We start from the raw sequence: 20,490 nt of genomic DNA, 5'->3' as shown, positions 1-20,490 counted from the left end.
AGGGTCTAACATGTCAGTTTACATAGCCGTGTTGGTTGCCAGGCATGGCAGTAGACAGCGCAATAAAACTAATGAGAAGAAAATGTCCCTTCAAGCTGATTCCCAACACTTGTCATGTATTCTTCCTTGAACTGCTGTGAAGGGAAGTGGTTATATGGTTGGCCAACTTGGGCATTTATGTGTTTTAATGAATAATAGACCAAATGTTGCTAAATTGTTTACAATGACCGAAAAGACAACTTTAAACTGTATTCATGTATTTATTTAAGAGTGTAATGTATTTGTCCTGAGTAAGAAAGCCATCTTTTAATTATTGTTCATATTGTTTTCTTTGTCAGTGAATTGAGGGGTGAGATCTAACATGTCACCACAGTTTTCTGCTGAGTTTGTATCTTTGAATGTGACTAGAGAAAGAGGCCAGTGTTATGACTTGCCCTACATTCTAACATTGATGTCATACTGGAGTGGATATATTTCTGCCTCCATTTGGATTTTTTTTTCTTTACCTTTAAACAAGATCTTGAGCAAAACAAGTGACACTCTACAGGTAAGATTACATTACCTAAATAATTATCAATATAGAAAACAATTACAAGTTTTCCTATGAAACTGCAGCAAAGAAAGAACTACGAACGTTTTACGTTAGTGTCGCAGACTGACGTAAATAACAGCTCCACCGTTTTAGTCAAAGATGGCGGTCCCCATCCGTGTGTTGTGAGGTACTATTTTAAATGTATATACGGTTAATATAACTACAGGTATTTACGCCTATTTCGGGGTTTATTACAAAAAAGCCGTATTTCACGAGGTGCAAGCTTTCTCTAGTTGTTTGTCATTCAAGGCGTCAAAATGTCTATGCAAGGTGCGACCGCGTTTCAGCAGAAGGTCAGTCGGATGTTGAGTAGACACCAGAAAAAGCCTGTGCTGAAACCTAACAAGCCGCTTGTTCTGAAAGATGAGGTTGCTAATCGGAAAATCAAAAAAGGAGGTAAGATATTCCATCTTCTATTTGAAATAATCTGCAGAGCGAACATTATGTTGTATAACTTAAATCGCACCCAGAATTGGATAGCTAGGCTAGCTCTAGCTGTACAGTAGGCTAAAGTACATAACATGGGCTAGAAGTGAGATCCCTTACTTTACTGTCCACGTTAAATCAGCGATTTATATGAGACCCTTACTACTTGGTGCTGTTTTAAATAACGATTTGTTGAGGCTTATTAAATTCCCACATTTTCCTGTCGCAACCACTTTGGAAGGACAAACGCAAATAATCTATATAATATTTATAACAGGTGTTTTTTACAGAGAATCTGATCATATGTTTTGCCACCCTTGAAAACAACATCTCCCACCACTGAGACATTTAAGTCTCGTCTTATTTTTTTAATTTTTTTTTATTCTGTGGTGTTTTAGTTTAGGGTCACTTTTGCTTACCTGTCTTGTTTGCTTTATGTTTTATGTTATACATTGTGGTATGTCTTTTTCGATTGGAGCACAACTTTGTACAGCACATTGTTCTGCATTGGTTGTTCTTAAGCATGCTTCATAAATAAATTGACTTGACTTGACAGAGGCCACATGTGTCACGGAAATGTCCGTCATGATGGCCTGCTGGAAACAGAACAACTTTGTGGATGCCCTCTGCCCAAATGAAACACAAGCTTTCTTCAAGTGTGTGGAGAATGCCCAGGTATGTTCCCACAACAACTCCCCCCTGCCAAGAAATCCATGCCTCAGGCTTATAGTTCATCCGTTCCTCCCCTACCCCTGTTTCCAACTGGATCAGGACGGCTATGTCCTTTATTAAAACATTTTTTTGCGAGCAGACAAGGGAAAAGGTAATTAGACAGCCTGGGTAACATACTTCCTGTCATTTGTAGGGAGCGGTCATAACGCAAACTCTCCTCACGCCGTTTCCTTCAGGGTCTTCCGTCCTGTTTTGCTTTTCTCCTCGTTTTTCCACTCTTTGCTGTGGCTACAGCATCCGCTGAGGTCATCTTGTTTTTGAGCTCATTTCCTTTTCTCCCAAGCTTGGATGCTCTACTGCCTACCATATGCTCCTACTGCAGGGTAGTTTAGACATTTTCACAGCTGTAGCACTTTTCCAGCTTTCCTTCCACCCCGATCACCTTTATCTCTTCACCGTTGTTACTCAAAATAGCCATGTCTTTGTTCAAGAAGACCTTAATTTCACACTAACCTTGTTTCTTTCCAACTGTTTCCCCTAGGTTGCAATGAAAACAAAAATGGACCAGAAGACCATCGGCCAGTCAGGACGTCTACCCCCTAAACTAGCCACAACTCTCCTGAAGAAAAACCCCAACAGAGACATTGAAATCTAAGAACCCCCCCCACCCCTCCAGAGACTATGACATTGAAAGCAGTGGGGTAGGGTGCTGTTCCCGGCTTGTCCCTTGTGGTCAACTGAGGTCCAGGGTGTTCCGGTAAATACTCACACCTTGGGGATCCAGATTCAATCACTCTGACGAACATTGGCAATGCCAACCATGATTAATCAATGGGTGAATTAAGTGGATATACTGGACTGCAGATGCACTTTTTGTGATTGCTACTTTTAAGAGTATTTTGTTAGTGGTCATCAGTACAATAATACAATTAAAAAGATGCCTGTGCCAGTAACCCAGAGTGATCCCTACCCTCATGTAGCTTCTCTTGTCTAGCTTCATTATTTCAGTCATTTTCATTAAGTGTTCAATGACTATTGTGTGTTTATCATATTGTCCTGCCTTACCCAAAACTCTTAGGCCTACGTGTTGTTACGTCATGGTTTGAAATTGAGAGCTTTTCCCAGTGTCCTGAATGAACTCCCTTAAAGTGATTTCCATGTATCTGATGCTAGTTTAGCACAGTGGTCCTAATGTCATTAGTGTCATTAGCATGATATTCGTTTTCATACCACAATTGAATTATATGTCATTTACTTCATGCATCTTCCCAGGGAGGTGTATCACCGGATAATCATTTCTGAGTTGAGTTCGGTGTACCGCACAAAAGCTTTTGGAAATATAGTTTGGTTCCACTCAGCCAGTAGTTAAAATCCAATTTCATTTCAGAAAGAACAGGGTATGCTATGGTTATTAGTGTTTTGTAAATAATACACAAATATAGTATATTTTACGATTACGTTAGAAATCAGTATTAGAATCTTTTAGCGGACATTTTAATTCTGTTTGGTCTACTGTTCAGGAAATGGTTTTCTATGGTGTTTCCCACAGCAAAGCCTTCTGCTGGACTCTGGTATTTCAGAGTTAAGTATTATTCAGCCCCTCATTATAGCACAGAATGTAGCCTTTCCCCCATTTCCTCACCCCTCTTATCACTTCCTCTGAAAAGTCTACAAGTGCTATCCCAAAGCCACTAATGCTGACCTGCAAATCAGTACAAAATAACTACTTATGGCGTAGGTACTACTTAATAACTACTCACTTGAAGGTATCAGTTGGGGTGGATTACAATTATGTTTCCTAATATAGTTAATACTGAAATGTATTTGTTTGCCCATTGGACAAAGAAACTGGACCTCCATTTCTCAACATTCCGACCTTGGCTTCCAGATATCCTCTGTCTTGGCTCTGGTGTCAAAGTATTCAACACCATTTCTAATGGCTGACCCCTCACCTCTTCTGAAACCCAGCTATGCCTGGTCATGTCTGTAGAAACTCCAAATACATCAAAATGAGACTATATTTACTGTAGTCTGACACCACTAAAATAATTAGCTGCCCAGGGCTCAATAGCGCCTTTGAAGATTATATCAGGACCAGGGCCTTTCCGCTTTTCTTGAGAGCCCTTTGATGCCTTGTTAAAACGAGAATAGAACTTAAGAAAATACCCAGCTGTCAATAGGATATGTGAAAAAATGGTGTATCTTTGACATCTCAAAAAAATTGCCATTCATTGGAACGTTGCAAACTCTCCTATGGCAGCATTTTCTTTTTTTATCATCACAGAAGTCGTTTTATCCAGCTCATGTTTATTTGTATGGCATAGCTAAAGTAAACAGTTTATCGGTTATTGTTATGCTGGAACTGTATCAATTTCCATCTACACAAGATCTCTACCTTCAAACTGAATGTCTTCCCTGTACCCTATCCTGATAGTGGCTCTAAGTTGTATTCCAAACGTAAAATATATATTTGCCTGCATGTAGGCTAAGCCAAGGTCATTGGCCATATGGCATTTTACCAATTGACCTTTTGACTTTCAGAGCCTATGCAGGTGTTCGCTGCAGATAACAAATACGAATGGTGACCACGCCCTTACCTTTGACATACACTGCACTCAATCATAACCTACCTGCTCCTTTAAAAAGCGTTGCCACAAACCGACTCTGCATAGCTTGCCTAAAGCCAACATGTGGCTTCACTTGGCTTCAGACGCTCGTAACGCATTTCCACTGCCTTATTTTCCGCCGCAGACAGCAGTTTGGAATTAAAGTTCTCGCGAAACACATTTGAATTTACACCTTTGCTTTGTAACTATTCAGTCAGTGAACTCTTCACAATCATGCCATTGTAGGCTATGTCACTCCAAACACATTATTTGATCTTTCATAGTGATACAATTTTCAGTTACCAATTTAATATTTATTTTAGGTTATGCCAATCAGTTTGCGTAAATGCCACAAAAATATGCGTCTCGTGAAATCAGTGACTAGTACAGTTTTGTTTGTGTTTGGTGCTGTAAATGCAGTCTATATAGTCTCATATCTAGACTAGCCCTACACTTTTATCCCATCCCGTGCGCTTGAACTACGCCCCTCTCTACCGGAGCAGCCCAGTGCGTGCGTGCGTATTCCTGACAAATGCGCTGTTCGGAAACCGTGAGAGACGGTGGTGTCTTTCTCACTGGTGTCTGCTTTCACTGAGTCTACCTCATGAGGTGTTCGTAATTTATAGACAGGAATCGGGATCCCGTGCGCATGCAGCCGGACCAAGTGCGCATGCAGCCGGACCAACTTAAGCCAAATTGGTCGTGTGATAAAACATTTTAACTCATTTTTAAGAATATCGTAATTGTCTTCTTCAGCGCGTAAACTTTGTATGGTCATAGTGGGGTGAGCTCGCTGTGATTTGACAGTGGGCTGAGTCCCACGCAAGCGAAGGCTTCTTTTTTTGCGGTCAATCAGAGGCAATAATGAGCAATGTCAGTTAAGGAGCAGCGGGCAATGACACATTTTCAACATGGACAAGAAAGCCGTGAACGATTTATTCTTGCTGGCCATTGCATCGTGTTTACTGCTGTCGGGTTTTGGAGAGGTAGGCTATGTGAGTGTTTCTGTCATGATCCTACGGGCGGATTTCTTGAATAGGCTACTCCGTAATGTTTTTGCTCTTATTTAATCGTGACAGAGTAGTAGAAATGTTAAATGTTTATTCAACATAGACTACAAATGTATGCTGGATTTATCAACATTAAGTGAATTCACCTTTGCGTTGCTTAATTGCAGTGCAATGTTAACTGCAGTTGCTTGGCATCAAGCATATGTAGGCTACTCTAGGTGAAGAACAAAATTGTGTCACAGATTGATTTGGCTTTAACCTGAAAACATTTTGGGCGGTCTATATTCATTAGGTTGTCGACTTAAGGCACTTGTGAAAGTTGTAACGAATATCATATCATTGAAAGTGAAATCATCATTTGAAGGAAATCAATTTAACGCTGTCAAAATATCCTTCTCGAGTAGCGTTTAGCCTCTCAATTTATGATGTAATAGATAAACAAATAATAGCCTATAAACATTTTTTGGTAGCCTAACGTTATATGCAGTCAAAATGAATGGTGAAATGATAAATAATGGTCAGTCGTTATCTGGATCTAGGTCTACAAAGACTAATGCCTGTTTTAAGAAGGGAGGTTTTAACTCAAGTCCTTTTGAATACACGGACAGTGCATCAATACATAAATCTCACCTCAAAAAATAAGTTGGCTCCCCATTTGCATGACATTTACAAAAATTAACTTGCCCTTTTTCTTGTGCACTCGGATGCAGTAGACTGCTTCAGATGTTAGTCATTACTGGGAGATTATTCGATCTCCATGGCTTTTTTTTTCATGTCGATAAATTGCTCGATGCTTCAGGCACTTCAGCACCAACGCCAGCTGCCCCCCTAATGCGCACCTATAGGCAGACATGCGATTATTAAACCAGAGTTCAAGTGAGTTTTTATCGCAGATTGTTATCAAAGTACTACTGATCAATTCTAATTGTCCATTTATATTTCAATGCTCGGATCTGGGTTAGTGTCATAAAGTTGCTCCAGTGAATTACCACCCCTCCATAATTCCATTGATTGCACCATTAATAACCAGTGCCAAGCATCCATTGAGGCTTAGTCATTAAGGACGGATAGAGCAACCAGTTCTTATAGATTTCATAATTTGTCTTCCAGGACTCCCAAGATGGCTACTTAAATACTCTTCAAAGTGCAGGTATGAAAAAAATCAATTTACTTCTTTCTGCTCTGATTTTGTTACATTCCTATTTGTTACCAATATTTGGGATTTTTTTTCTGAGTACAGAAGGGCACCGGATTCATAGATTTTCAGTAAGAATTCCTACTATATCAATCACTTTAAAACACCCTTATGCACAAGTCGTCTACTTAGGGAAAGCATCACATCAAAGATAATTAGACTATATTTTGGATTCAGGTCACTTGAAGGATAAGTCGGATATAATAGATTTCTATCTTTCTCCGTTCATTCTCTCTCTCCTACACTCCCTCTCCTGTCATATTTTCTCTCCTTCACTCCCTTTTTTTGGCCAAGTTTGGAAATGAATGTCAATCTTTTCTTTGGTCCAAAAACAAATTTTCCCCAGCCAAAGGCCGCTATGTTATGGGCTGGCATTCAAAAGGCCCAACAGCTTTGAACAAGCTGCTTTAGGCTAGAAAAATAACACAATTTATCTTCCCATACTGCTCTGCTCTGGAATTCATGCGGCTTTGGCCGCTGCAGCAGACAGAGAAACCCAATAGCAGGAATCACACAGCGTCCTGGATGGTTACAAAGATGACATTCCACACGTCTCCTTAGCTTGTAATATCATACCAGCACAAAGCACATACATCATGTACTTTACATATGGCAATATTTGCCAGGGATATGCTCAGAGACACAACATTATCTCACCTCCCGTTTTTAGGTTTGGGGGCCCTTCGTCTCTATGCCTTGACAGAGGAAGGTGTTCGAGCTCCCCTGGGCAGGACGTTAAGCCTTGGAGCACCATGTGCTCTGCAGGGTCTGAGCACTCATGCTGAGACAGCTTGAGATTCCTTCTAGATTGTCTCATGCTCAGGCTTTAACTTATGCAAATGAAATGGGTTTTTATTTAAACAATGCCATGCATTTACAGTCTCTGACGGACACAACTGTAGTTGACTCCCACTCTCTGTGTACTGGTCTGGTCTTTGTCTCAAAATGGAGTTTGTCCATAGTGAAGTTTGTTATTGTTGTGCAGAAAGGGACTTTTTACATTGATGGAGTCTTGGTCATGAATCAAGAACTCAAGCTATTTATTATACAATGTGCACAAAACAAAAAAGCAGCATAGTGGAATATTCTTCTTACTCTTAAACCGTTTGACTGATAGTCGCATTCCTATTACAAGCATTAACCGACATGTTTGCTTTTCTTTCGCTTAGGAACCAGACACTGAAGGTGTGCATGTGTAATTTTGTGTGTGTGGTGTGTGTGTGTGTGTGTGTGTGTGTGTGTGTGTGTGTGTGTGTGTGTGTGTGTGTGTGTGTGTGTGTGTGTGTGTGTGTGTGTGTGCGTGCGTGCGTGCATGGGTGCATGTGTGTGTTTGCGTAAGGAAGAGAGAGTGGCTGCATGGCATGTTCCTCAGAACATGGTCTGTAACCTTTCCTCCGGAACTCCAATGACCTTTCTGCCTCTGGCTTCATCTCGCTGTGTGAACTATATCAAATATTAATCACCAGTCAGAGGGCCAGGGGCATCGGAAATGAATTACTGTAGGTGAAATCCGTGTAGAGGGCATGCAAGTTGAAAGTAAACAAACACAGCCTAAGTGATGACTCAGAGGCCTAGTTCGGTTTGGTACCCTCAAAATATAAGCACATCTCACCATTTGTCAGACACATTTTTTTACTCAATGCCCCTAGGGAGTGCTGTAGCATAATACAGTTGAATAATGAAAAAGACATTATTGAAATGTGAGTGAATGCCTATTAGTTTAAAAGGAAATGGACAGACAGTCGTCTGAGGCGGTAGAAGGCGTTTGGCTCACGCTGTTGTTGATGAGTCATGCAGGCTGGGAGTCGAGACAAGAACCTGCCAATCACAGCCACAGCGATGTAACATCAAAGGAAGAGCTGACTGTACCTGGGAGGCTGGGACTCTCGCTGACCCACAAAAAGCTTTTCACTGTATTTGTAAAGGTTTCTAACTCGAGCTCTGGACAGACAACTCCGGACAAGCAGGCTGTTTCCAAACCAGCTCTAACACTTAATTCTATTTATCTCTCCCCAGCGTGTGCATGGAAAAGACTAAAGAAACTTGAGAAGCAATAGGATGCAAGGTTTTTTCTGGCATTAATCTGGGCATAGCTGCTCCAGTCTTAAATCTCTCAGTTGGTGTGAAAGCAGTGAGCCAGTCCCTCAAGCAAACACAGATGGAGGGTCAGAGCGCGAGTGGGACGGGTGTGGATTTGCGAGCGATCACTCACAGGTGTGAATGTTTACCCGCTGCAGTATCACCTCCGAGGACGCGAGGCTGCTTAATCCACCGCTGTACAGAAGCGTGCGTCTGTGTGTGTGTGTTTTTTCATATGTGTGTGTGTGCGTGTGTGTGTGAACACGCACTCATGCACTTTCTTTACAGGAGGGTGTCTGTCCTGGCTGGACCCATGAGCTCATATCTCCTTCCCTCCACTTGCCTCAGGGTTTAGCACCTGGCTCCCAGAGTGCTGTTAGCACGTCTCACTCCCCATCACCATCTCCTCTACATCCCACACAGCCCTCTCGCCATAGCAGGCATAATATCAGTTACTGACATCAGAGGCTCAATGTCGTTCCTTTAAGAAATATTGATAAGTTGGCGTGATAATCATTAGCCTTGTGTTGGCACATTAAGATTGGTAACATTGTGTGGAACCATGATATTTATTGTTTACCTACCGACACATTCCTAAGTGTGTGTGTTGGTAATGTGTTTTATAGACAAGGTTTGGTGTTAACTTTGCCTGGTAGCTATTAAAGGTCTGCCTCTACATGAAAACCACAGACCCTCCCCCTCTTTAAAACCCAATCTGCACACCAGATTCATGTGTCTTAAATGTACCCCTTCCCCCATCCACACACACACAATTCATGAGGTATCGGTACAACTGCATTAGTACAACTCCATCCTTTCCACAACTGTCAGTATCTGTCACTTTACCCGTCACAAGTGTACCTTGAATACTAGTCACTGCACTGGACTTTGCGCATTCACATAGAAGTTGGATACCTATTTTACATAGGATTTAAGTTTATTTAGGAGATATTATTAAGAATGTTAGCTCACATATTAATTCAAGAAGGAATTAAGATTCAGAACCCTGTGGGTCATAGGTTAGACTACTAGCAAACAGTCGAGAAGAGCTGGACCAAGAATGGTCGGTTGGAGAATAGGGACTCAGGTAGCTGAGTTGTTAGGGAATCGGGCTAGTATTCTGAAGGTTGCCAGTTCGATTCCCAGCCGTGCTGGGCAAGGCACTTCACCCTACTTGCCTCGGGGGAATGTCCCTGTACTTACTGTAAGTCGCTCTGGATAAGAGCGTCTGCTAAATGACTAAATGTAAATGACAGTGTGCCTGTACTTGTACGAATGGCAAGTGAACTTAAAACTTGTTCCATTGTTGCCAGGGGGATGTTTTATTCAGCATATAAGACGTATTTCCTTCAGAGTTCTGACATCTTCTATCATACTCTACTCACGTCCTCGCCAAGACACTTACCAAATGAAAGAGGCATGGATAAATCCAGTTAAAAGCATCTGAAAAAGACAGGATCTTTCTGATGCAAGTTGTCCCTCCCTTATGATTCAATGAGCACAGCATGTTCTTATGGTAAATTCATGTGACTGTCAAGAATGAGTAGTTTGAATCAAAAGCCTGGTTGATTTTTGTTTTTTTCTGTATGCTTTGGGCATCAGACACATCCTTTTGAGAGATGAGGATAGGTTTCAATATTTAATTTAACTTTGAAAGGAGACAATGCAAAATTAATTCAACTTGTTTCAATGGTGATTGCTGTGCTGTTAAAATGTAAAAAGGTAGTATTTCAACAAATATGCACTCACATACATATGTCTCTCTCTCTCTCTCGCTCTCTCGCTCTCTCGTTCTCTCTCGCTCTTTCTCGCTCTCTCTCGCTCTCTTTCGTTCTCTCTCTCTCTCTTTCTCTCTCTCTCTCTCTCTCTCTCTCTCTCTCTCTCGCTCTCTCTCTCTCTCTCTCTCTCTCTACCTACATAACACTACCCTGTAACTTCATAGTGAAGGAAAATGTTAATTCTTGTGACACGTCTGTTACTAGAGGCTGTGTACGGATAGCTAACACCAACAGCACAACATTTCCATAAGATCACAGCCTTACTCGGGTTTGTTTTTATTTCCAGCCCCACTCTCCTGTTCAGAGGGCTTCACAGAACTGGGCTACTACAATGGTTCTGTGTCCCAGACCGACTCAGGCTCGCTCTGTCTTAAGTGGACCGAGTTTCCAGACTACGTCCTCCAGTACCCGGGCCGAGGGCTGGGGGAGCACAGCTACTGCAGGAACCCAGACAGAGAGTCCAACCCCTGGTGCTTCTTCAGACAGAGCTCCGGAGCCATCGGCTGGGCTCACTGTGACTGCCACCAGGGTGAGTTCTATGTGGTAGGCACTGGCACTGCTAACTTTGAACCCTTAGTGCACATTATATTTGTGTATTGACTTGTTTTATTCCTATAAGTCCCTATTTTACTGTGAAAACCCTTTATAAATAGTTTTTTGTTGTGAAATGAAATAAATGTACAACGATACTCTCCCAGACAAATCACATTTTAGTTCATCTTTCTTTATGAACTAGGCCTTCAGAATGTAGGCCTTCACAGGCAGGCCTAGATCTTGTTGTCTTTTGTTAGCTACCAATCCTATCAAACCTAATGGAAAGGGGGGATTTTCCTGTTGTTTACACCAAGCTATTCAAAACAATGGGTTACTATGCGGTCACAATAGCCATGTGTATTTCATTGAATTCTTGAGACCAACACTTATCTCATATTTTTTCAAGTAATTCTATCCGGTAAATCAAGAGCTGTGAAAATGTATGGTAACCTAAAGTGCTTTCAGGTGCAGTGTTTTGGCTTCGAGGGGGTCCTCCACACAAGCTTACTAGAGTTTCTCCTCACAGTATGGATTTCTGTCTCTGGCAGGACGTATCCATGTCTCTGTGTTTAATGCTCTTTAAATACATGTGTGTGTGTCTATCCTGCCATGTGTCTGTCTGTCTGTCTGTCTCTGTGCTTGTCTGTCTGTCTGTCTCCATGCTTGTCTGTCTGTCTGTCTTTGTGCTCATATGGTTGTCAGGTTTGCTCTCTGTCTGTCTGCACCTCAGTATAGCCTGGCCCCATGTCTGTCAAACGTTCAGGCCCTCCCGCCTGTGTTTTCCATCCTATCCATCAGGCTGCTGACATTGTGATCCCGCCTCCTCAGGGACTCTGTAACTGTCTGTCCATTAGCCAACCTCCTGGCTTTGTAGTGACCTGTCAGCACCTGGTGTGTGTGTGTTACAACGTCCGTGGGTGTGTTTGTAAGTGGCAGCCCTGAGGCAACACGACGGTGTTGAAATGTGTTGAGCTGCATCTGTGTTTGCGTGTGATTATCTGTCTGCCACTGTTTACATCCAAGCTTTCTCTTTCAAATGGGTTACTTTTACCTATGTGTGTATGTGTGTGTATGTGTGTGTATTTGCTTGTTTGAATGTGTGTTTGCATGTGTGCCTAGTGCGGTGGGTTCATCTTACCTACTTGTCAGATATGAAGTATGAAATATTTAGTCGAGTGTTGACACCAGTGAGACACCAAGCCCACTAATCAAGGCCAGTCTGTGCAACTATCCAGGATAATCATAGGCTATGATTGCCTAGACTGGCAGCATGGTAGGCTGTTGATTTTTTAAGTGAAAATGTTAACTCACAGTCTCCTGTCAGTTTCTGATGGCTGGGAGAGACAGTTCAATCCTGTGTAGACTGTCTTTATACACATTGTGGGACTGGGCTTAATACTGCCTCTCTCCTCTCTTCTATTCACCTCTCCACTTTCTCTTCCTCCCCCTCCCCCTCCTCCTCCTCCTCCTCCTCCTCCTCCTCCTCCCCCTCCTCCTCCTCCTCCTCCTCCTCCTCCTCCTCCTCCTCCTCCTCCTCCTCCTCCTCCTCTCCAGGTGCAGCCAGGTTAATAGGGGGCTCGTCTGTTAAGAGTGGCCGTCTGGAGGTTTACCTAAATGGCCAGTGGGGGGCAGTGTGTGACACACACTGGACAGACCGCGATGCAAGCGTCATCTGCAAACAGCTTGGCTTTGGGTGAGCCTTATCGCCTCCATCGTAATCGTATATGTGTGTACATCTCGGCATGATGCATTTATGTGTGAGCCGTGACAGTTTTGCAACTGTCGAAGTTGTTAGGGGAAAAAAGCATACCTTTAAGATTGTGAACTCTCTGCCTGACTGTCTCGTTTTCCGTCTTTCGTCCTCAGAGAGATCGGCACGGCGCTCCAGCACTCTTACTTTGGGCCTGGTTCCGGACTCTTCCACTACGAGCGCCTCGGCTGTCGTGGCAACGAAAACACTCTTCTAGAGTGCAGGAGTAGGAAGTTTGTCACTAGTGACTGCAACCATGGCAACGAGGCGGGGGTGGTGTGCGCTGTACCTGAGGGTAAGAGAGAGTGAGAAAGTAGAACAGCCGTGGGCGGTGTAAATAGCTCCTACTACATGTGCAACAAAAAAAAATTACCGCGAGGATATGTACTTGATCCTATCTGTATATAGTTAATAGTATTGGACATGTAGAAGGAGGTGAAATGGGAAACAAATCTTCCCAATCGTCACGTTCCTCATGTCAACACATACACACGTGCACTGCCACGCACACACCTTCCACAGCTTTTAGAGAGCTGCGCTCTGACCTCGCATGCGTACTCTCATGGCTCCCACCACACTCGTGTCAAGCCATCCCCGAAAAGGGCCGCAGAAATGTTATCCGATTTGCGTATGAGAGATTAGTGCTGTTTTTGTTTGCGTGTACAAAGACTGTACGCGTGAGAGAGGCTTTACTTGAGGCACGCGCGTGCTGCGTCTGTGGGGGTACATATGTGTGTGGATTTGAGTACGTGCGTGAGGGCAGTGTGGTGTGAGAGCCTGGTAAAACGGGCTTACTGTAGGGTAGGTATATTTAGCATAGCTGAAGTGAATTATTTAGTCTGGAACATTAGGAGGGAGAGAGCTATCTGAGAGCCCCGAGGCCCTGCCAGGGGGCAAGACAGGGGTCCTGGGGGGCACACACACACACATACACATATACACACACACACAAAATACAGAGACACACATCCTATCACCTCCCCTGCAACGTGTTTTGCCTGGGCTCTTTGCATACTCAACTCGGATAACAGATCCCCCTCGCTCTTTTCCCGCATCTCTGACATAGCTGGGGTAGTTTCCAGTGACTCTGCGCAGCTTTGAACCAGACACAGCTGGGGTTAGGGGTCACCACGCTTGCCTTAGGTTGCTTGAATTTTTGTTTCTTTATTTATCATCGTGCTATGTTGTGAGGTTATTTAAATGTGCATTCGTAGAGGCAATATGTGGCAACTGAGACAAACATTTGCTGCCATGAGGGCATAACATAAGCACTCAGAGTCACCTGTCCAGTAACTGTCAGTGTCTGCTGTCTTCCTCAGGCAACGGCGCCCCCCTGAGGTTGGTGGGTGGACTGGAGGAGTTTGAGGGCCGTGTGGAGGTGTACCATGACGGGAGGTGGGGGACCATCTGTGATGACCAATGGGATGACGTCAATGCAGAAGTGGTCTGTCGGCAGCTGGGGTTGGGGTAAGCCTTGATACAAAATGTCAATCTTAAAATAGAATTTTACCTACTGACCAAACCAGGAAATAAAACGAGTCATGTGATTAGGATAATCATTTTATCAAATTATTTCATTTGGACCTGAATCTCACTCTTTATCCGTGGATTCATTGTGACTGTGTACATACAACACAGGGTTGCCAGAATTGTGTACTCGACCCTCCTTGTGGGCTACTCTTCCAGGGTAGAATGCACTCTGGCTAGAATAAATTTCATTTACACAGTGACATTCTCACTGAGTGAACTGTATTAATAATATAGATGGATGGAAGGCATGAATATTTGATCAGTGTTTGGGGTGGTCGCTTTGGGAGGGAAGAGGAGGCAGCTGATTCAAATCTTTCGGATGTCATCACACTGTGGTAGCAGGTTGCCAAGCTTCTCAGGAAGATAAAGATTGTAATCCACAGGGCAGTTCTAGCAGCTCAGAGATACAGACACACACACACACACAAACAAACAAACAAACAAACACTCACTTCATCTCTCTGTTTCTCTCTCGCTATCTGTGTAAACACACACTCTCACACACATTCATGAATCATTGATGTCCCCATTACACTGACTATTTTGGGCTGGGGAGCGTTCAAGAAGATATATACGACATGTTTTAGTGACTGGGAAGTGTCCATTTTGATGTGAGATCACAGCATTATGTACAATATCAACAGATTCATGAATTCTGTTTATGGAATTATACTGTGTTTTTAGTGTATGGGTGTGTGTGTCCACTGTCCAGAGGGGTACCAAAGGCATGGACATGGGCTCACTTTGGCCAGGGCTCTGGGCCTATATTCCTGGACGGGGTTCAATGTACAGGCAACGAGCTGTCCCTGGAGGAATGTCCCCACAACAACTGGGAACAACACAACTGTGACCACATGGAGGATGCCGGTGTGTCCTGCAACCCCTACACAGGTGAGGCTGGAACACGACACACACAGAGCCAGTATGACACACACACACATACTCACACACTGACCCAGACATTGCGTTTTTAGACGGCGTGGTTCGCCTGGTGGGGGCCGACAGCCCCTGGGAAGGTCGTTTGGAGGTGTACCATTCTGGGGACTGGGGCACGGTGTGTGACGACAACTGGACAGAAACCAACGCAAAGGTGGTGTGTCGACAGCTAGGCTTCAGGTGGGGCGAGAGAATGTCAGGTCGCTTTACAGTCACACACAAACCCCGCCACAACCCTGGTTAACAGCGAGTTACAATAAACACAGTTCAAGTCAAAAGGCAGGACTGCGGGCCCTCCCTGCGCCAAAGAGAACGTGTACGACTGTTGCCACGTGAGCGGTGATGTCATGTCTCGTCCATCAGAGGGCGGGCGGAGGTGGCCCCAGACGGGGTGTACGGCGAGGGCGCAGGGATGATCCTGCTGGACGAGGTGCAGTGTCAGGGCACAGAGGGGACCCTGCTGGCCTGCAGCCACGCCGAGTGGGGCCGCCACGACTGCTCCCACAGCGAGGACGTCGGGGTGCGCTGCGAGAGGGGGGGGGAGACCAACGAGATACGAGGGCTGCCCCCGTCTACAGGTTGGTACGGCCCACCGCTCGCTCCCCTATCGGACCTCCCGATGACACGTTCCATAGATTCATTTCCAAAGCCACATGCAAGAGTGTATAACACGTGTGGCAACGACATATCTCAATTACAACATCATAAGACATTTTCAATTGGAATAGTACAGTGCTGTGTGGATTAACATACAGTACCCACAGTGCTACAATAGAGGTGCAATAGCAAAAACCTTGGTAGAGTTAGGGTTGCGTAATCTTTCCCATGAAGTTATTTACAAACTTAACCCACCTCAAAAACTTGTTTGGGGTTTTTACATCCTAATTAACCTGACTCTGACACATTTGAGGAAATAAAATATTTCCCATTGTTCCTGAAGGGTTGTGTTTGTTATTGCGCATGCCCAGGTCCTCTGGTGCGCCTGGTAGCGGGCGAGAGCAGGAAGGAGGGCAGAGTGGAGGTGTTCCTGAACGGCCAGTGGGGGAGCGTCTGTGATGACGGCTGGAATGACATCAACGCCGCCGTGGTCTGCAGACAGCTGGGCTTCATGTAAATATAGACACACACACACACTCCCTCTCGTCAATAAGAATACCTCCTATCGTATGTCACAGCCAAACCACCGTCTTTACAGGGCGACATGTCTGGGGCTTTGAGCGAGTCAGTGTTGTGTCTGATATCGGCTCCTAAATGGTCCCAATGATGTCTGTTCCTCAGTGGTGTATCCAAGGCACGCTCCATGGCTTATTTCGGAGAGGGCCAGGGGCCAATCCACATGGACAATGTGAGGTGCTCTGGGGCCGAGACGTCCCTGGGAGAGTGTGCTGCGGAGGGCCAGGACGCCCACGACTGCAGGCACAGTGAGGACGCGGGGGTCATCTGCGACTATGTCCCTGAGACGGTGGGCGACGGCGCCATCGTCACACAGACCTGCGGCTTGAGGCCCAACACACAGCGGCGGAGGAGGAGAATCATAGGGGGGGACAAGTCCCTCAGGTAAGACATACTGGATTAAAAAAACACACACACACACATACACAGAGAGAGATGAGCCCACACGAAGACACACACAACCCTGAACGTTGTCAGTTGACATCATACGGTACGTCACTTCTAAAACGATCCTCCTTCCTCTCCTGTGTGCGTCGACCCTGTTAGGGGAGACTGGCCGTGGCAGGTGTCTCTGTGGCTCAAGTCCCAGTCGAAAGGGAACCATCCGTTGTGCGGTGCCACCCTCATTAACTCCTGCTGGGTTCTCACAGCTGCTCACTGCTTCAAGAGGTGGGAGAGGGGAACACCTAGTGTTTCATGACGGAACTACATCCATCATGATGGAAACGTCTTGAAAACCGAAAATCTGATTTAATTGGTTATGCAGTGCATATTTATTTGGTCATTTTGGGAGTATTCTGTTCATATACACTACTATTTAATTCCTGTCCTTTAACTCCTGTATTTCCTTTCTTTATCCACCATCTTTTCCCCCCTCAGGTTTGGCCATGACCCCTCGCGCTACGTATTGCGCTTGGGGGACTACCACACAGAGGAGCGCGATGACTTTGAACGTAGCTTGTCTCCGGAGCGCATCGTCATCCATAGGAAATACCACAGCCAGGGCTGGGAGTATGATATAGCCCTGCTGCGCCTGAGAGGCACTGAAGGCAACTGTGTGTCATTCAATCCACACACCAATGCAGCCTGCCTGCCGGCATCAGGAAACAAGTGGGGCAAGAGGCCGCCTGCCTGCATTATCACCGGGTGGGGCATCACAGGTACTAGTCACTGGCTCCCTGCATTATCACTGGGTGGGGCATCACAGGTACTAGTCACTGGCTGTCTGCATTATCACTGGGTGGGGCATCACAGGTACTAGTCACTGGCTGTCTGCATTATCACTGGGTGGGGCATCACAGGTACTAGTCACTGGCTGTCTGCATTATCACCGGGTGGGGCATCACAGGTGCTAGTCACTCTGTTGGCACAGCCCTGGGGGAATTATAGAATTTATGCACATTTATTTGGATTCTTTCACGTTTTTATCTGCAAAGAATGTACTGATATTTCAACCTGTTTTAGATTCTACTCATCTCTCTTGTGTATCTTTCTTCTTGCACCCCCCCCCCCCCCCCCCCCCCCCCCCCCGCCAAGCCCCACACAAACACCCACCTCTTTATTTACCTCTGTCAATACCTCAGCCTCTCTTTCTCTTCTCTTTTAGATTCAGAATACTCTCGTACCCTGCTGCAGGCCTGGGTTCCTCTGCTGCCATCTTGGAAGTGTAAGAAGCGCTACGGAGAGCGCTTCACCAGCCGCATGCTGTGTGCCGGAAGCCTGTCAGACCGCCGACGTGTGGACAGTTGCCAGGGCGACAGTGGGGGTCCGCTGGTCTGCCAGGGAGAAGGAGGCCGCTGGGTCCTAACGGGGGTCATCTCCTGGGGTCACGGCTGTGGTGACCCCTCGTTTCCAGGGGTGTACACGAGGGTCAGCAGGTTCACACGATGGATAGAGCAGGTCACCAACAACCCCAGCAAGAACTGACGTTGCCATTGGATAATCAGTGTTGTCGAGGATGGGAGGAAAGGGGGAGGGCATCCCGGTATCTGTTACTGGACCTTATCCCAAAGTTGCACATCCAACTGAGCTCTCATGTTCAGTTGTTTCTTTTATTTGCCCTCACTTGGGGAAGCTTGTACTGTATGTGGTGTTGTTCATGTTCTCAGTAGAGGGAATTTTCCACTGCATTTGAGCCACCAAAGTTTCAAATGTAAGAGGCCTAACGGAAATAATGACTGTATATGAATGACATTGCACTAGAATGCATGCCATTTGATTACACTTGAACACGGCTGCACTGTATCTAAAGACAGTATTTTTGCGCAGGCCAAAGCCAATGAATGGTTTCAATTGGGAGATTATTATGAGTTGATGTCTTGAGGAGTTAAGTGGAGTGATGTTGGGTACAAGATTGTATATGGAAAGTGTATACAGATGTTGCTTACATTGTATTGTTTCAGGAACATTCCAGGTGTGCATGCTTAGTATGCGTGACTTGCAATTGAAACCAAAAATCAAGCTGTTCTTGGTACAACACCACTGGCTTGGATGTAAAGCGTGGCCCAGTAGGCTACTGTATATGCACAATTATGTGGCTTACAATACTTATAACGTATGTGTGTCTGCCTACTGGTTACCAGTTTCTCCTTTCAGTATTACAAGAAACCGGTGTGTGTGTGGACATTTGTGTGTATCCTGTCAGCTTCCCAGTCTAAATCACATGATAGTAGAATCAGGGCTCTCAAGTTCGATCAGTAGTTTGCCGTGAGTTTACCATACTTGTCAACGTTTGGGTAAAGAAATTCCGGCGATGGGGGTGGGGGATGTTTCCAATTGGCTGGTAGGTGGCATTTAACTCTGTATAACTCGAGACAACTATCAACTCGGCAGAAATCTTCCCTCAATATGTCTGTGCCTCGTCCATTAATTGTATATAGCGGGACAAGTTATCCCTTACTTCTCAGTGTGAGAAATGGTTGAATTGCGTGAGATAAACAAGGTGTTGCGTGAGAAATGGTTGAAATGAGTCTCATGGCAAATGCGTGAAACTTGAGAGCCCTGTAGAATGAATCGTTTACTTATCATTTGCAATGCAATTACCAGTGGTTAATGCAATCTTCTTATCATTCTTGTTTAACCTACAGATTTACAAAGCTCTACATTGCAAAAGAAACCTTTGCTTATAGTTTCACCTGCTCACATTCCACGAGGGGATTTGAAACTTGAACATGTTATGACGACCAGACCTGTGCCTGTTCTAGATAGTTAATTCATAGGTCCTTGGCATCAGACTGCATTACGCAAAACACTGATTCCAAAATCTGACTTTGGACAGTTCATTCAGGTCAGCGCTCACCTTTACATAAAATGATTAGCTAACATGATAACACCTGTGGAATGTTTTCTTTACATGAATTCAAAATGTATTGTTCGACAGATTGTCTTTGAGCTTTTAATTAGATTTTGTCAAAAACAATGTTTTGTGTTCAGTCTTAAATGACAGTTGCTTCGTCACACAATATTTTGGACAAAAAATAAGGATGTGATCCGAGAACGCCCTAAAGATCTGGGTGGCATTGTTCAAGATTATAATAGTTTTCTGTTTATTTAAAATGAAGTGTTTTAGACGTGGTCTTAATGAGTGAGTTTAAGCTCTTTTCAATTGTGCCATATTGTATAACCCCTGACCTATTAAGAAAGACGGATGTAAGTAAGGTGGAATTCTTTTTTGACAAAGGGTTTGAATCAGTTTCCAGAATACTAATCCATACATACAGTATCTCACCACATACTCTTGCACTGTAAGTATATGATGTATATAACTGAAATTGTTTTTATGAGTGGTGCCATAAAATATCAGCGTTGATGTTTCTCAGTCTTATATTGTGTGGAGTAAAGTATCCCTCCCCTGTTTGAGACATACAGTACCCATAAGAGACCTTCGTGTACAAAGGGCTATTTTCCTACAGCCCTCTCTCCTCATGGACATCTTGGCATTGATAGAGTGCTACTGGAGCTTCAGGACATGGGAAATTAAGTCATGCTTTTAGGAGGATTATTCTAACATTACATTATGACATGCACCCCCACTGCAGTAGGTCACTGAGTGCTTCAGGCAAAAGTCATTACATTTATTCAATATTTCAATTTTAAAATTGTACACATGTCTTGAAAAACAAGCACATTTGTTAAGATGCTGTGGCATATTGTCATTCAGCAGTCTGACAAACACTACATAATTTGACCTTTATCATTTATTGTTTAATT

General features: G+C 44.4%; 2 protein-coding genes across 3 annotated transcripts; both read left to right on the top strand.

Moving 5' to 3' along the window:
* The first annotated feature begins 597 nt into the window (after window positions 1–597).
* chchd1 (coiled-coil-helix-coiled-coil-helix domain containing 1) lies at window positions 598–2,643 on the top strand. The gene is made up of 3 exons (XM_047029289.1): window positions 598–988; window positions 1,575–1,693; window positions 2,232–2,643. Exons 1-3 carry the CDS (start codon window positions 850–852, stop codon window positions 2,343–2,345), a joined length of 372 nt encoding a protein of 123 aa, XP_046885245.1. The 5' UTR covers window positions 598–849; the 3' UTR covers window positions 2,346–2,643.
* A 2,165-nt stretch (window positions 2,644–4,808) lies between these two features.
* si:ch211-51a6.2 (neurotrypsin) lies at window positions 4,809–20,116 on the top strand. 2 transcript variants are annotated; one of them, XM_047029552.1, is made up of 14 exons: window positions 4,809–5,291; window positions 6,417–6,456; window positions 10,645–10,887; window positions 12,447–12,585; window positions 12,759–12,937; window positions 13,962–14,109; window positions 14,885–15,063; window positions 15,147–15,288; window positions 15,472–15,686; window positions 16,077–16,218; window positions 16,387–16,665; window positions 16,828–16,950; window positions 17,161–17,441; window positions 17,888–20,116. In XM_047029552.1, exons 1-14 carry the CDS (start codon window positions 5,208–5,210, stop codon window positions 18,205–18,207), a joined length of 2,514 nt encoding a protein of 837 aa, XP_046885508.1. In that variant the 5' UTR covers window positions 4,809–5,207; the 3' UTR covers window positions 18,208–20,116. The 2 variants fall into 2 exon arrangements, with proteins under 2 accessions (XP_046885508.1, XP_046885509.1); XM_047029553.1 differs by having other exon boundaries at window positions 4,810–5,282.
* Window positions 20,117–20,490: the final 374 nt, after the last annotated feature.

This window comes from Hypomesus transpacificus, chromosome 11 (genome assembly GCF_021917145.1).
Source record: "Hypomesus transpacificus isolate Combined female chromosome 11, fHypTra1, whole genome shotgun sequence".
NCBI lineage: Eukaryota > Metazoa > Chordata > Actinopteri > Osmeriformes > Osmeridae > Hypomesus > Hypomesus transpacificus.
Note: the sequence above shows the minus strand (reverse complement) of the source record. Positions and strands in the feature narration are given on the sequence as shown.

Bases quoted from the DNA above. Each gene is read 5' to 3' on its own strand.
- chchd1 (XM_047029289.1), top strand. From the start codon at position 850: ATGTCTATGCAAGGTGCGACCGCGTTTCAGCAGAAGGTCAGTCGGATG. The intron at 989-1,574 runs GTAAGATATTCC...TTGACTTGACAG, and splicing joins TCGGAAAATCAAAAAAGGAG to AGGCCACATGTGTCACGGAA. The intron at 1,694-2,231 runs GTATGTTCCCAC...TGTTTCCCCTAG, and splicing joins AGTGTGTGGAGAATGCCCAG to GTTGCAATGAAAACAAAAAT.
- si:ch211-51a6.2 (XM_047029552.1), top strand. From the start codon at position 5,208: ATGGACAAGAAAGCCGTGAACGATTTATTCTTGCTGGCCATTGCATCG. The intron at 12,938-13,961 runs GTAAGAGAGAGT...TGTCTTCCTCAG, and splicing joins GGTGTGCGCTGTACCTGAGG to GCAACGGCGCCCCCCTGAGG. The intron at 14,110-14,884 runs GTAAGCCTTGAT...TCCACTGTCCAG, and splicing joins TGTCGGCAGCTGGGGTTGGG to AGGGGTACCAAAGGCATGGA.